The sequence below is a fragment of the Chelonoidis abingdonii genome, chromosome 2, assembly GCF_003597395.2.
Source record: "Chelonoidis abingdonii isolate Lonesome George chromosome 2, CheloAbing_2.0, whole genome shotgun sequence".
NCBI classification, from domain to species: domain Eukaryota; kingdom Metazoa; phylum Chordata; order Testudines; family Testudinidae; genus Chelonoidis; species Chelonoidis abingdonii.
In genome coordinates, this window is record NC_133770.1 from 75,783,857 (window position 1) to 75,801,265 (window position 17,409).

The 17,409-nt window shown below is 42.6% G+C and overlaps 1 protein-coding gene across 2 annotated transcripts in view; it reads right to left on the reverse strand.

Moving 5' to 3' along the window:
* NGLY1 (N-glycanase 1) overlaps window positions 1–17,077 on the reverse strand; it is a 51,653-nt gene extending 34,576 nt beyond the window's left edge. The window contains exons 1-3 of one of the 2 annotated variants that reach the window (XM_075062466.1): window positions 16,796–17,077; window positions 15,581–15,695; window positions 9,375–9,617 (exon numbers count right to left, since the gene is read on the reverse strand). In XM_075062466.1, coding sequence (XP_074918567.1) covers window positions 9,375–9,617; window positions 15,581–15,695; window positions 16,796–16,923 — 486 coding nt within the window. In that variant the 5' untranslated portion in view covers window positions 16,924–17,077. The remainder of the gene's footprint in view (window positions 1–9,374; window positions 9,618–15,580; window positions 15,696–16,795) is intronic. The other variant, XM_032768030.2, reaches the window with a different exon arrangement.
* Window positions 17,078–17,409: the final 332 nt, after the last annotated feature.

The window sequence follows — 17,409 nt, forward strand, 5'->3', positions numbered from 1 at the left end:
AATTTAAATACTGTACCTGTAATGCGGGGGAGTCTGCCTGCCTTTCCACTCAATGAGTGTTTGACTATATGCAATTTTCGCCTTACGCGCTGACTTCAAAACCTAACCCCTGTGTAAGATGCGACTCCCCTGTACTTGCTCATCAAGTATGGTTGTCTAATACAATGCTTTTCCACTTTTTAAAGCTATGTATATGCCCCACTTGTCTGACATTGTATGTATGTTTTCAGTTAGTCCAGGTGTAGGCAACCTCTGACTTGCTTGCCAAAGGCAGCACACGAGTGTTTTTTAGTGGCCCTCACACTGCCTGAGTCCTGGCCACTGGCCTGGGGGGGCTCTGCATTTTAAATTTAATTTAATTTAAAATGAAGCTTCTTAAACATTTTAAAAACCTTATTTACTTTACATACAACAATAGTTTAGTTATATATTATAGACTTATAGAAAGAGACCTTCTAAAAATGTTAAAATGTATTACTGGCTGCGAGAGATTATCGAATTTGAGAAGTGAATAAATTCAAGACCTCGCACATCATGTCTGAAAGTTGCGACTCGGGTTGTCACTGGCTTGCCTCCATTCTGAAAGCTTCAGTAACGTTCTAGTTCTCAAATGTTGTTACTGTAATAAACGAGTGTGATGTTATAGCTAACTAGACACGACCAAGATGTTGTATGTGAAACTCCTACTCTAATAAGAAAGATGGAGCGTTTTTTGTATTGAGGTCAGAGGTGAAGTAGGGAGAGATGGCAGGCTGGCTGTGGCTGTCATCTAAAACCAGCCTGAATATGGATGCAAGGAAGATCTTGTATGTTCCTTCCTTCCTTTCTAGAGGCAGCTGCTGCTCTGACATATAACTAATGGTGCACCCAGGATTTTTTATTAGTAGCATATCTAACCAAACAGAACTAATTGAACCTGTCTATCGCAGGAGATCAGACTAGATCAGGGGTTGGCAACCTTTCAGAAATGGTGTGCCGAGTCTTCATTTATTCACTCTGATTTATGGTTTCGCGTGTTGGTAATACGTTTTAATGTTTTTAGAAGGTCTCTTTCTATAGGTGTATAATATATAACAAAACGATTGTTGTATGTAAAATAAATAAGGTTGTTGTTTTTTTTTTTTAAGTATTTAAGAAGCTTCATTTAAAATTAAATTAAAATGCAGAGGCCCCCAGACCAATGACCAGGCTCCAGGCAGTGTGAGTGCCACTGAAAATCAGCTCACGTGCTGCCTTCGGCACATGTGCCATAGGTTGTCTACCCCTGGACTAGATGATCACAATGGTGCCTTATAAATATAATCGATGAAGATGGGAACTGGCCTCCCTCAGTCAGTTTTGTTAAGTACCATATAACAGCAATTACACCTCGCTACACTGATGGCACATTCTTTTCTAAGGGCTGGTCTACACTGGGGGGTGAGTGTCAAAGTAAAATACGCAATCTTATAGATTCATAGATTCTAGGATTGGAAGGGAGAGGTCATCGAGTCCAGTCCCCAATACTGTCTAGACCATCTCTGATAGACATTTATCTAACCTACTCTTAAATATCTCCAGAGATGGAGATTCCACAGCCTCCCTAGGCAATTTATTCCAGTGTTTAACCACCCTGACAGTTAGGAACTTCTTCCTAATGTCAAACTGCAGCAAGGGAGTTTTAGGTTGAAGCCCAATGCTTCTTGTTCTGTCCTTAGAGGCTAAGGTGAACAAGTTTTCTCCCTCCTCCTTATGACACCCTTTTAGATACCTGAAAACTTCTATCATGTCCCCTCTCAGTCTTCTCTTTTCCAAACTAAACAAGCCCAATTCTTTCAGCCTTCCTTCATAGGTCATGTTCTTAGTTTGACTTACCTGGCCATCCTCACGGCAGCAAGTTGACTGCCACGGCACCCCCGTCAACTGTGCTTACTCCTCCTGCCAAGGTGGAGTACGGGCATTGATTAGCGGATCGATTTATCGTGTCCAGACAAGACGTGATAAATTGATCCCTGATACATCGAACACTATCCACCGACCCCGCAGGTAGTATAGATGTAACCTAAGGTAATTAGCTAGGGAATTTAACAGAGTAGTAGCTGAGCAAACAAAAGCATTCCCTGCCCTCCCATTTGGCATAGCAGGACAAGGAAAGAGAGATGGGAGAATTAAGTTAAAGGATGTCCAGCAGGCTGCAAGTCATTCAGTTTTCGCTTGTCCAGACCAGTTTTCTGGCTGCTCCAGTTTTCAGCCAATAGACTTTTTCCTGGTATGAAGTGATTACTATCTGATAGTTATATGAGGAGCTATATAAAATTTGTGGCCACACGAAGAGCCTCCGCAATAGCTAAAGTTTCATGTCTGGGCATGAAAACTAAACTTATGCCAGAGGCTGTCCTTCCAGAATATGCTTAAGTCACTCAGGGAAGCATGCAACACTACTGCTGAATATTTTCTGAGACTAGAGCATTCTACAGTGGTGTTAATCTGGCATTTTTCATTAGCACTGAGACCCCTATACATGTACTCCTAGGGGAATTCTGCGCAGAAAAATAAAAAATTCTGCGCACAATATTTTAAAATTCTGCACATTTTATTTGTCAAAATAACACTACATGAATCACACCACACCATCATTTCACTTATTTTGGTAATTTATTTCAAAATACCTGTCAGCAAGTATATCTGTAACAATACAGAGAATCACAAAAATTCCCCCAGGAGTAGAGAATTAAAGAAACCCCTATGATAACATAGTTCCTGCTTCTCTGCCTCCTCCATCCCTGAGCCCAGCCACGGCCCCCCATCCCAGATTCCTGTATCCCTCTCCCTCAGAGTCCAGTTGCAGGGGTGCCCTAGCCCAGATACCTGCACTCCACTCCCCCCAGCCCAGTCATGGCCACCCCACGGATCCAGAGGAAGAAACAGCCTGATGCTGGGTCCCAGGCTTGCAAGGAGTTTCCTGCGCACTGCTGTCACCTTCCCTCAGGGCGTGCGGGGAATTGTAGCTGCCAGGAACCCCCTAGCTCTCTCCCCAGCAGTGTCTTCTATGTGCAAGCTGGGCTCTGCCAGGTACAGCAGCCCCTAGTGGCAGTCAGCAGCACTGCAGCCCATTTCTGTGTGGGAAAGGAAATTCTGCACAAAAACCATTAATTTCTGCAAAATTCTGCATTGCTCAGGCTGCAGAATTCCCCCAGGAGTAATGTATGAGAGATGAAGAAATAATGTGACATTGTAGGTGGGCAGGAGAATCCTAGGAAGACAGCTTCCTTCATAGCCTTATTCTTAAACTCAGGAGTGACCGTTTTGCGGCAGGACAGTACTACAGGACCAGTCCGAACTTTTCATAACTATTGAAACAGGGCGGAACTGGTTTCGCTCTTCCTGGAGCTCATCAGCTGTAGGTAACTGATTTAATATAATGGGCCAAACTCTGCCCTGATTCACCTCAATGCAGTTGCATGGAGCATAAGTCATGGTAGAATTTGGGAAGCATGTATTCTCCTCCCTCCCAGGAATGGCATGGTATTGACCAAAGACAGTTTGCAATCAGTAAAATCATGTTTTTTACCACCCTGGGAAAAATTAGTTAGTCCCAGTTTAAAGCATTTTCTATTTTAAAAACGGTTTAATTAATGCACACCACACTACACTTAGTTTTAGTTATACAGTCATATTGTGGTGACATAAAGCAGTAGATTCATAGATTAATTTATGGTTACACAAATAAGTAAAATGGCAGGGGGCGTAATACTAATTTATGTAACTAGTACTGAACATCTGAATGTCTGTATACATTTTGGTTTGATATTTTCTCCAGGAAGTTACATGTCATGACTCATTTCAGTTTGCAGTATTATATAAACAAAAGTCATTATATGAAAATGACAACAATGCTGAGTTGTAGACCTGAAACTCTAAGCAATCAGAAGCAGTCAGAGTTGCAGACTACCAGTCCAGGTTCATTTGGCCACATAGCAGTTTGCAGCAGAAGACCAACTTTGATAATAGCTAAGCCTATTCCTCCATTTTAAATGGATGTATCCAACATTTGAAAAGATTCATTCTATACTTGCTGAACTTGCTGGACATTGGTAAAATAACTGCATCAGATTCCCTGTCCAAGCCGGTTTTACCAGTGTCCTGGCCTAAACTAGTTTCCCCTAGGAAATTGCCTACCCTGTACCCCCACCTCATGACCTCATTAGAAGGTTTTTAATAACTTATTTAAAAAAGTCTGTTACAATCTGTAAATGGCCAAATATTGTAAAGTTTTTGAAAAACACTTCATTTATAATCTATTGAATATTTTATTATTGTATTCAGATGTTCCATCCCAGAAACAAACATTTAAATGCAATCATATGCACCGTGAGGTGAAGGACAAAAGGAATCTAGGACTCCTGGCGGTGTACAGATTTCCAGATGGAAACACAGTCAACTTTCCTATAGGTGCTTACAGAGCCGCTGCTTCCCACCCTAGTTCTGGAATCCCCAGATTCCATGTTTACAAGTGACCAACCTTCACAGACCACCTCAGTAATACAGTAGCACTTGATCTCATGGCCTATGTGGAAACACTTGGATTTTCACAGGCATTCCCTGAACCTATATATGCAATTGGAAATATGCTGGATCCTATCTTAAACCTAGGATTTGGTACTGGAGACATCAACATACCACTCTTTTGGTATGATCATCACCTCATCTAGACAGAGATCAGAGCCATCCTGCCTTCCCACTAGGGGAGTGAGCAACTAAAACTATTCTACCCCTGAAAATTCCTGAAGTCCAGAGGTTTTCAACTCATCCTAGGAAAATAAGCCACCCAAACACAAGGCAAGGGTCCTGATGAGTGAGTACACCAAAACAATCACTTGTCGTCCACTACCCTGGCTCCAAACCATCCATTTTCCCCCACATTGACCCTGAAGATCACCAAGAACTATGGCAGGTGAAGTGCAGAAGCAGAAAGCTAGAATGCGAGAGGCACAAAAAACATTCTGAACCTGTCTGGCAGCAGCACAAACAACAGTCACAGGACTGTGCTACTGCAGTAAAGGAGGCAAAACAAGCCATCCACTTTTCTGCAATGAGTGCAACAGAACCACAACCAGCAAAGCTATTTTGCAGCGAACTGTCTAATCAACCCATACAGCACAACCCAGACATCAGACCCAGAACTGACCACTGTGAAGAGCTCTCAGTGTATTCCACTGATAAAAATCAATCAAATGTGTATGGAGCTAACTGGGAAAAAACTCCACTCTGACCAAAGAATATTATCTACCCCACCACCCTTGACTTTGGCTCCATCACTCAAGACAAAGCTCAAGAATTCCTAAGAAATATTACAGCTACAATCTGTGAAATGGATCCATATCCCTCCTTATGGAAATAGTCAAGCCTCCTTCAGAGAAACATCAACCAAGCTCCTGGAAAAAATACAATAGTTCACCCAATCCTCAAGAAGCCAACACTCAACCCTGAAGATCTCTCAAACCACCATCATATCCCCAACCTCCTATTCCTGAGCAAAATAATTAAGAAAACAGTAACTACCAAGTGTCAACATCTTGGATGCCTCACAATCAGGTTCAGACCAAGGCACAGCATAAACTGCTCTTCTGGCACTAAAACATGATTTCTTCATGGTCATGGACATACGAGTCTTTGGCTCTTGTTTGACTCCTTGTTAAGCCTCGATGATCAGATAACATCACAATTTCCAGAAATGCCTTCTTTCACCCCTAGCTTGCTAGAAAACATTGTCCCTTCTTCCCTGATGAGTACCTAGCCACAGTAATCCATCTAACGTAGAATTCCTGTAACTCGCTGCAGCTGAATCTGAACGTGAAGGCTGTGCACAGGCTCCAACTGGTACAGAATGCATTTTCCCACCTTCTCCATGGATTAAGACACTGAGTACACCCAGGCCTGTGCTCACGTCGTTCCACTGGCTCCCAGTCAGCTTTTGATGCCAGTTTAAAGGCCTTGATCCTAATTTTCAAAACAATCAACAGATCAAGCCGCTGCTACATCAAAGACCAAATGTCGATCTATGAAACATTGCAACAGCTGCACTCTTCTTTATGATCTACACTTTCCCAAATCAGGATGAAGCATTTGAGAGCTGGGGACAAAGCATTCTCTGAGAGGACCAGGCTATGGAACAATCTTGCAGAGATCAGGCAATCTAGTGTCTGACCATCTCCTGAGGGAGCAGACCTTGACTTCAACTGAGCACTGCCCTCTCCAACGACAGGTAGCTGAATGTCCAGGCCACAGGTCATCAGGGTAGCTGAGTAATATAAGATGCTGCGTTCAGGTTGCAGCGTCCTCTGGAGGCATGGGTATGTATCCCATCCCAACATGATAGGAATGCTCTCTCAGAGAGGAAGCTTTTGCACCGTAAGTGACACTTGCAAGTTGAACACCCCCATCAACTCCTTCCCTCCCATCAATTCCACCAAAAAAAAGCCTACCCAAAACAGAGTTCTGACTGTATAAAGGGTGAAGAGAAATAAAACCCATGAATCTATTAGAGACTTTGCTAATGATTTTACATGGAAGATGTTCAGATCCTACACCAATGGGAGGCAGTATAAAACCCTAAGGTAGATAAGTAGATAGTTCTTTGTATTTTACCTACTCTCTTTGAGAATTAAGCCATTTTGTACTTAAATTATCTAGGTCCTTTTTGTAAATAAGGTAGAACCAGAAAGCTAAAGTCAAGACTTCTTGGGTTTGGTTCTACCATTGGGTGAACTTAAGTAAGTTACTTAACCCACACTGGGCTTCTAGTTTTTTATTTGTAAATAGGTATAATACTTTATGTACTAGCATATTATAAGGTTTAATTAACATTTATAAAACGAAATAAACTGAAATGAGCTATACTATTAACGATCATTAATCTTTTTACAGAAGTACTGAGTTTTGCACATCCCTGGTGCCTTTTCTAACTATAGTCAAACTGACTGCTTGCCATGTGAATGGATATTAGGCATACACTGACTGATAAAGCTTAAAGATCTGATTTTCACCTGTAGCTTCCATTTACTTCAGATGGATTTGTGGGTGCTCAGCACTTCTGAAAACCAGGATCGTAAATGATCTTTTCTGGGTTGCTTTTAATTATCTCATGAAGAGGTTTCTAAAGTAGTAGAAGTTCCTCGAACGTTTGAATGTCAAGAATGAGAATAAGAACAATTTGGACAATTATGGTCCATCCTCTTAATCTCACATGCAAAAGTTGGATTCACTTTGTCTGAAGGAAACCGCTCAAGGGTAGGTTGTTGTGAAAGTGAAATGGGCTATGTTCAACATTTGAATCACATCCCAGAAAAGCCTTCGGGGGGGGGACTTAGTCTCAATGCATGAATGAGAAAAAATGAGATGGAAAAGAAATAGGCTTTGATTTCAGGCACTGGAAAACTTTTAGGGAAGGTTTCCATCTTAACCAGACTGCTGACAATGAAGATAAAAAAGGGTGGTGGGAAGAAATTTATTAGAGAAGATTGGAAAACAGAATAAAATTTTAATAAGCAGAAGCCACGTTACACATTCAGTAGCATGGGAATCAGTTAGCAACAAACAGTTGCAACAGAGAAAAGGGAAGGAGGGAAACTAGGAGCAATTTTAGCAAAACTAAATATATATTAAAATAAGCACATATTTACAAATAGATACCATGAGTCTGTTCGTTTACAATGAGAAGCTTAAAAGCGAAAATGAATGAACTAAAATGTTTAGCACTGGGGAAAGGACCTCTACATAACTGACACTTTTGAAAAAATGGTGGAATAAGAACCATCAGTGCTTCAAAACTATACAAAGAAAGGATGGTTAGGTTGTTTTCCTGAAAAAGATCCTGAAGTAAAACCATATATGGCTATATATGTAAGATCTTAAAAATATGAATACAATAGTGGGGGTATACTATCAGGTAAGAATATGATTTTGTTACGGAGGTCATGAATTCTGTGACTTTAATGAACTCCGTGACTACTGCCCCCACCGCAGCCCCCCAGGACTGGAGCAGTGGCTGACGGGACTCAGACGGTTAGTTCCTGTGTTTCCCCTCCTATCCCCTGGTATTTTTAGTAAAAAAGTCAGGAACAGGTGACAGGTTTCAGTGAACTTTTGTTTATTGCCTCCAACCTGTCTATGACTGCTACTAAAAATACATGTGACAAAATCTTAACCTTAACTTTCAGTCTCTAGATTAGAGCAGCAATGATGAAGTTTAAGACAGTTTAAAGAGGCAATAAAATCCACAACTGTAACAACAATATCCAGCCAACCCAATATCATACAATGGTTGAAACATCACTTATAAACACCGTTTGGAAAAAAAATTTCTTTGGACAGCTTGTTCTGAAGCATAGAAGCAGAGAAGCTATTCTCAACACAGTTCTTAGAAACAGACTTGAGTTCATTCAGGAAGCGTAACTGAAATTTAAAGAATGGGGATATAGATTTTTAAAGAACTGAAGTTAAAAAAACAAGATTAGCTCAAAAGCTAAGCACCCTCCATACTGATTCCACTAATGCTAACTTCTTAGCAGTTAGTCTTAGACACTGTAATACCCAAGGGCAAAGCATTAAAAAAAAAACCCTACAGGGTACACTTCCACAATATATAACCCTACAGGGTACACTTCCACAATATAACCAACTTGTGGAATTCATTGGTGGTCAGTAGAGAGCTGGCTGATCACACGATGTTGGCTGCCTTCATTTCCCACTGGTATATATCACATACAAACCAGTTAAAAATACATAATACCTTCTTAATATTTACTTCTTGATGTAACTGCTGTACACAATTATGTATTTATTACCAAACGAATGTTATGAATGCAAATGCTAGGGAAATTGACCCATAAAATAATAAGACGGGTCCAGACTATGAAAAAGCTGAGAACTTCTTGCCTATCACAAACAGGAATTTTTTTTAAAAATTGAGTTTTCTTCTGAACTATTCTGCATAGGTCATTCATGGCTAAAAGTTACTGAGCAGGATGGACTGTTGATTTGTGTAAATTCCACTGTTACTTTGGAAAAGTTTTCCATCTAAAAAACATACATTCAGTGAATCCTGTTCTGGAAATTGCACACTCAAAGACCTTTTCTGTTGTGTCATTTGTTCATGCTGGGCCCATGGCACATTCAGCTTTAAGGCTGGATATAGACAAAGAACTTCCATAAACTCACTAAGGTAATGGGAAAAGATGTTCTCAAGAAAGTTATCAAGGGAATCAAATCTTCAGTTGTCCCCAGTAGTCTAGTTGTTATTTCTACTTCTGCCCTCATGAAAGTTTTTCCAAGTCTTATAAATACAATCCCTTTTACAGGTTAGGTATTATAAGAGGGTTTTAAAAGTTGCTTACCATTGCAGCAGATTGTGCAGTTGATGTTTGTAGTTGCCTACTGACAGGGATTGGGGTTGAGTCAGCAGCTGTTGAAGACTGAGGTACTATAGGCTGCATACTGGTTACAGTTTGAGAAGATCCTGATCTTTGGGTTTGACTTGATTCACTTAATCTGCTACTTCTCTCTCCAGCAATCAGATCTCGGATTTTGTGGAGCTGTTCAACTGAGGCTTCCTTAGGAAAAACCAGATGAGTTTCTCCCTGAAATGTAAAAAACACAGAAAAGTTATGTTTTCTGTATTTAGTGCATGCAAATAGAACAATGCAATTTAATCCTTTCTCTGCTGGCCTTGCTGCAGAGAGAAGAGGCTTCCTTATCCATAGAGAATCAGGAAAACTGGAACAAGATCTCAATGTTTCTAAACATATTTGCCTATCTTCAGCTTGAATTAAAAGAGAAGGAGGAAAAGGGCCTCATGTTTTTATTTTTATCTTATTACTCCAGAAGTAAGGGGAAGTGTCCAGTTCCGCCGCTAAGCAAGGTCTCGTGCAGCAGTTGTGCAATGGGAAGGCTGGTAAGGAAACTGCCAACCCTGAAAGGAATCCCAGAAGCAGTTAAATGACCATGGTGCGAACATGGAGAGTGCTGAGCCAGAACAGCCGAAGTGAGATGGGGTAACTGTAACTCGGATTTCTTCCTCTCTCCAAACACCCGAGAAAGATGGACAAGCATACACAGCTGGAACATAACCACCCTGCAGATGGCTACTGAAAATAAGTTTGTGACCTCCAACCTTGATGACCACAACTTGTATAGAGATGAAGCAGCATACTCTCAAAGCTCTAACTCATACAAAATACAGCAGCAGTTTGCCCAGTAACACCAGTTCCCAAACACAATCACTGTGGAGTGCAGTTATCTACACAGATTCTCCATTTAATACTGTGCCATTCAAGGTGTTATCCTGGACCTCTTCATGAGATTAACCCTAGAAACCTGAGGCATTACCTCTTCCTCTGCAATCAGGCTCTTCCATGACAGCTACTTTCCATCAGGGCAGTTATAATGTGTGACCAATAGAGGGAGGCTCAGAAGTGCAAAAGACAGAGCTTCCACCACCACTGGACCTAGATTAGAGAACTCAACCCCACAAGAGATAAGAGTGACACTGGAACTAGCCAAATTCAGCTCTGAAAGCAAAACTTGTTTTTTCAGCTTAGCTTTCCCTCAAATATTCCATACACAAATTAAAACTGGAAACTATTTCTACTTCTATTTCTGCTACAGTGATGGGGCCATATTAGCACACAAAGGATGAAATCCTGGCTCCACTGAAATCAGTGGTAAAACTCCCACTGACTGCAATAGGGCCAAGATTTCACTCAGGATGTTCTTTTACCTTAACTCTACAGATTTATGATGATGCTTTCCTTAACTTTCATGTTATTTGGCACTAGATATTTATGGTCAAAGTAAAGATATGCAAAATGAAAGGAAAAGTGCTCCTTAAACTGCAAATGGCTAGAAAGCAGAATCTGATGGTGTCTTCAGTCAAGCTCAACAGATGAGCTAATCACTGGTTTCAGGTCCCACAACAAGACCACAAACCAATTCTGGATCTGCAGCTCCATCTGTAAGTGCCACGGGTGAAGGCAATTGTAGATGAACATGCACTGCTTTTAGCTTTATGCCTCACCTATTTCTCCTTGCCTGCAGCAATTCAGATCATGGGTTAAAAGCTCCCAGATGTTGAGGTCAACTCTGCAAAATTGGAGTTTGGTCCCTTCCAGTGTTTTCGTAACACTTTCTTGGTTGCTTCTAAAATGTGTTCCAGTCTGCAATTCTCTGTAAAAGACAGCCTTTGGTATTCTACTGTCAGACATACGGACCATATGACCACATCATCTCAGCTGTGCTCTCACTATAAAAGCTTAAATGTTTGATGTTGCAACACTTAAAGACCTTGGTGTCTGGAATCAAATCTTGCCATTTAATTCCAGTTGTCTGCTATAGAAATTGTAGAGGGAATTTGTCTAAGCATTTTATGTGGCATTGATAAGTTGTCCATGTATTGCAGTCATAGAGGAGAGTAGTAGAGATGATACATAGTGGTAAACATCAATTATGGTTTGCAGCCTGACACGGTGTTTGAGCCATAGAAAACGCTAAAATTCTCTGAAGGCATCACTGGCTGCACCAATGGTATTATCATTGTAAAGATGTTGTCATCACTGTATTTCAAAAAGCAAACACTGTGTTGGTAGCAAAATTTATCAACAACCTTGAGTGGTACGTAGTCAACAGGCAACAGGAGCAGTTGCAGTATTTACCAGTGGAGCCTGGACGGTCACTTCTGTATTCTTTAGGTTGATTGCTAAGTCAAAATATTTGGCTGCACACACAAAGCAATCACTGAGCAATTGAATGTCCCTGAGGTTATGGGACACTAAAGAACAATCATCAGTGATAACTATTCATGAATAGTGATCTTCATAACTTTTGTCTTTACACACAGGCAATAGAGATTTAAGACACCTCTATCCATATGGTACTTCATATAAAGACTACAATCAATGTCTCTGAATGCATCTATTAGAACAGCTGCAAACATGATGCTAAACAATATTGGGGTAAGAACATAACCTTGTTTTACTCTTTTGGTGACAACAGAGGAAGCTGAGAAGCAGCACTGGTCAAGGGCATGAACCTGAATTCCTGAATGAAAACATTTAATAATACTAACAAACTTATAGGGGGAAAACTGAACTCGTGTCCACAAGCCATCTCAATTTACAAAGTCAAAGGTCTTAATAAGATTGACAAAACTACATATAGGTCTTGATTCTGTTCACAACATTTCTCCTGTATTTGAGGAGTGAAAAGATCATGTCTGAAGTACCATGCCCAGGACAGAAGCCACGTAGTGCCTAAAGGCCAATTTTCTCTGCAAGTTGATCGATTAGTTAGTTTAGCATGACTCAGGCAAGTATCTTTCCTGCAGTGGCAAGAAGTGAGAAGCCAGAATGGTTATTGCAGAAGCATGACTGTGTTCCTTTTGTAAAAGTGGATCATGTTGGCATCTTTCAGCTCCTGTGACATAGCCTCCAGTTCTCAAAACTTTAAGCAAAGGCCAGTGAGCTTCCTGATCAGCTCCCTTCTAGTCCTACAATTCTATGTCCCTCACATTTGAAGATCTCTGCAGGAATACCATCTGTACTCGATCCGTTGCTGTATCACATTTGCTTGACAGCTTTCCATACTTCAGATATATTTGGTGGAACTGAGAGTTGGTCTTGAGTTGGTCTTGAATTGGAAGTTGTTCAAGATCATCAGATGCTGATGCTAACCTGGTGTATGGGCAGTTCAGAGCCCTATTAAAGTGTTCGCCTCATCATTACAGAATCTGTCCATGATCACTCAGTGGCAGTGAATCATTTATATTTCGGATGGGGGTAGCCCATTAGATTGCCAGCCATACAGCAGTGGTCCCCAACCTTTTTCGACGAGCCACGGAGGACCATGGTGGCGGACGAGCATCTACCAAAACACCGCCAACAAGCAGCAACATCAATAGGTGTCGCTGCCGAAATGCCCCGACAAGTAGCATCATCCAGAGGCGTTGCCTCCGAAATACTGCTGAAAATCCGCGGCATTTTGGCGGTGACGCTTCTGGATGATGCAGCTTGTTGGCAGCATTTTGGCAGATGTTTGTCCGCCAGCTGATATGCGGGTGCACTAGATGCCCCGGCGGGCGTCATGGCGCCAGTGGGCACCACGTTGAGGATCCTTGCCATACAGTCTTCAACTCATCAAAAACCTGTTTAGAGTCTTGTCTGCCACTGATTGAAGGTGGTTGGCTTTCATTTTCCACCAGCTATCCTTCATGTGGTGAAGCTCAGCTTGCACATTACACTTTGTACGTGAATAAGCCATCTTTTTAATAGACGAGTTTTTATAATTTATCCAGGTGCGAAGAGCATGCATGGATCTCAAGAGTTGCTTTATCTCAGCATCATTTTTGTCAAATCATTCCTGATGCTCCCTCTTTAGATGCATTGAACATTGTTTCCTGAAAAGATGACCAGAGTCTGACTCAAAGTGTGATGAGAACTTCATGAAGTTTTTAAAACAAGCTTTGTACACGTGAGCTCAGATTTCAACACATGCACACTGAGCGTGGATATTGGAAACTGACAACATCTGCGCTCTTTCAACTGGAGGATGAGTGTCGTTTTACATCTCATGAGCTGATGATCAGACTGCATGCAGCTCCTTGCATTGCACAGGTGATTATGACATCCCAATGACTGCATTGGTATACAATAGGGGATGCATCCATGTTGTTTTGCACTTTGCTGCTTGTTGAAATATCGTATTTCTGATGACTAGATAATTCTCCATGTACTTTTGTGAGGAACATTGTGCCATTTGTACCCACACCTCGTTCACCAATTTATTTTAGGCAAAACTTTGTGATTGCAACCAACTTGGATGTTAAAATTGCCTAGGATGATTAATTTGTCGCACTGATGAGCTGAGTTTATGGCACTGTCAAAGAAAAAGTCTGTGAAGACTTTGACAATGTCAGGACATGTCACCATCAGTACATATGCACTAACTGTTACATGACATGCAGATGTCAAGCTGAGGTGAAGGAAAATCAGGTGATCATTTATTCCTTTTGGTACACAATCAGGCGTGCACGCGCAAGAGACATCCAAATAGCAAAGCTCACTCCCAACAGTCTCCACTCTTCTGCAGACTTGCCTATCCAGTAAATGTGTATCCAGCACAGACCTCATCAAGATGGGACTTGCCTGGGAGATGTGTCTCACTTAGTGCAACTATATCAATGTTGTATTTGGCAAGGTCTCTTACAAGGACTGCAGTGTACTTTCCAAGCCCACCAACATCATCAGAAAGAATGCAGACATTTCCAGGCTGCAAAGGTCAGCGTTCTGTGTGTGATGCTGCTTTTTAACCACATGCTGCTTGGCCAGCTAGTCATGGTATACTAGTAAACTGATAATGGAGTGAGTGATATTTAGGGATCCATTTCTCCCCCTTCCCTGCATTAGGGAGAGCAGCATTATCGTTAAAGAGGGCTGATCTGTCGCATAAGAAGGATATGGATTCCAAGATCACTCCAAGTCAACAACAAACAACTATCACACTGGCACTGCCTAACTGCAGGTTTGTGACGAGGGCCCGCCCTGTTCCCATCACCACAGGACTTTCAAAGAACAGAATGAGTGAAGAGATAGCATGGAATAAGGACTACAGACCTGCACAAAGAATTGTTTAAAGTGGTACTAGGTTGTGCATGACCAGTCACATTCTCCTGTCCTTAAAAACAATGAGGAGTTCTTCTGGCATCTTAGAGTCTAATCAATTTATTTGGGCATAAGCTTTCGTGGGCTAAAACCCACCTCAGCAGACTCATGGAGTGGAAAATACAGTAGGCAGGTATAAATACACAGCACATGAAAAGATGGGAGTTGCCTTACCAAGTGTGTGGGGCGGTCAGTGCTAACGAGCCAATTCAATTAAGGTTGAAGTGGGCTATTCTCAACAGTTGACAAGGGATGAATGCCAAGGGAGGAAAAAATCACTTTTGTAGTCCTCGTTGGCTATTTTGTCCACTGGTGCAGAAGACTGCAATGTGTGGATTGACAACACAGGTCTTTGCAAGGTGTACGTGAAACAAAATTGAGAAAATTGCTTGCAGAACCCACTGAAGGCCAAAGTGACCACAGCCCAATGACCAAGCTGTGCAGCAGCACCAAAGATAGCTTGCTAATGCCACTGCAAACTGCAGCAGAAAGCAGCTGCTCCGTTGAAGTCCATGGGTCATGACTGGCTAGCATGTCAGACAACCTCAGTTTGAATACAGACTATACCTTCTCCTTAGACCAGCTGCCTACCAGGGCTAAGGAGTCTGGTTAATCCCAATAATGGACTTTTTGTCCGATGTCTACCTTTTGTCCAGTTGGAGTGGCTCTACCAGGAGTTAAACTACTACAGCACAGCTCTCAGGGTCACTGGAACACACAAGACTTTCCACCATGTTAAGGTGCAGCCCTAGAGAAGACCCTATAGCCTTACAATTGTAAAGTTAAGCGTGAACCTGAAGGACAAATCACCTATTATACTATAGATGGAACACTGCTGAAGTTATAACAGGATAGAACAAACCTGGAAGACAAACATCTACAATACTCACCTCTTCAAATCCCATTTCAAACAAACATTCAACTGCTCCTCTGACAGGTAACAACCGAGTAGAAAACGCTGGATTTCCAATCCGAATAGACCTATATTTTTCTTCATTTGGGTGTCTGATAGGAATTAAAAAAATTAAAACAATTATGTCATCAGCTAAAAAACTTGGAAACTTACAGCTTGGGTAGTGACACCTCTCACTGGATTTTTCAGGGTGTTAACATTTTTTAGAAGCTAAGAAACTTAGACTTGTTTTTATGTACAGAGTGTAGGCAGCCCATGAAAGGTCATTTCTAAATCTACATCCTACAAAAAACTTGACAAAGTTTAGGGCACTGCTGTGCTGACATCACTAGTCATAATACTGACTAATACTCTATCATTGTTTCCTCGTCCTCCCCAATCTGTCTGTGTCCATCTGTCTTCCATTTACAGTTGTACTCTCTGGGCTAGGGGCCTTCTTTTTGTGTGTGTTTGTACAGCACCTAGCATAATAGGGTCCTGCTCAATGACTGACTGACTTGGGATGAATGGCTGTTTACTGTACATTCCCCACCATGTCCCATATGGCAAAATACTGTGAAATACATGAATATCATGATGCTAGAATACCACGGTGATAGGCACGGTTTAAACAACCAAACCGCTCACAGACCGTGCGCGCTTGGGGGACAGGTGTGAAACGCACTAGACCTGTACCCTCACTGTGGGAAACGCAACTGACTCATTAACGTCAGTCTCCTGCCCTCACCCTGTCCAGCCCCAGGAGATGGGAGTAAAGAACTGCCAGGTGGGCCCGTCCAAATGGGTGCCGGGCAGGGGCGAGGAGGCAGGTCACAAGGCCGGGCCTAGGCCCAGCAGGTGGCAGCGACAGGCTGCTTGGGCCGATACCGCGTGGGCTCGGAGGGGGAAGCTCTGCCCCCCCAGCGGGAGCTCTGCTCTCTAAGGGAAAAGCGGGTGCAACTGACCCAACGCGGGGCAGAGTTCTGCGGTCAGCGACTCGGCACAGGCTGGGCTAAGCCGCCACTGCCACCGCCGCCTCCCCTGCTGACACAGCAACTCTTCCCGCTGGGTTCCCTACCCAAACTCAGGTCGTGCCCCCCCGCCAGCCCGCAGATCGTGAGTCAGAAGATTTATACCCGCCACGGGGACGGTGACTTGACTGCCCCGCTCGGCGCGTCCGCCGCAGCTTCGCGGGCCCGTCCGCCCTGCTCACCTGAGGATATTGTCCGCGTAGGTGAGCAGTAGCCGCGAGGCCTCTAGGAAGGTGTCTCGCGCGTTCTGGCAGAGCTCAGTCACGGCTCGAGAGTGCAGTAGCGCGGAGGGACCCCCCGCGGCCGCCATCGTGCTACTTTCCTGGGAGCGGGGAATACGACGGTGTCCTCCCCAGTGAGCGGGCGCTGCAGTCTAGCGTGCGCGCGCCCGCCCGCTCGCTTGCTCCCAGATCCGGGGCCTGCTGACCCACCCAGCGGCTGGATGTGGATCGGGCGGGCAAGTTTCCCTTTCAGTTTCAAGCAGCTTCATTAGTATCACAGTCAGTGCCTCTATAGCTAAATTGCACTGAGTTTTTCACTTAACTCCAGGATTCAACATCCTTGTTTTCTATGACAAATATAGTGTCTCTTTCCCCAAATTTACCCAACATAATCTGCGTGAATTTTGAATTTTCTGAGAATTTTCAAATAAATCTGTTAGATTGAGTTACATTTAATAAAAAATGAGTCCTTTAAAAATATATATCCTGGTGAGTCTCACCCTTTTTTTTTCACTCCTTTAGCTAAAAATGTATGTTATGGGTCTGATTTTCAGATGTACTAACCCTGTGCAGTT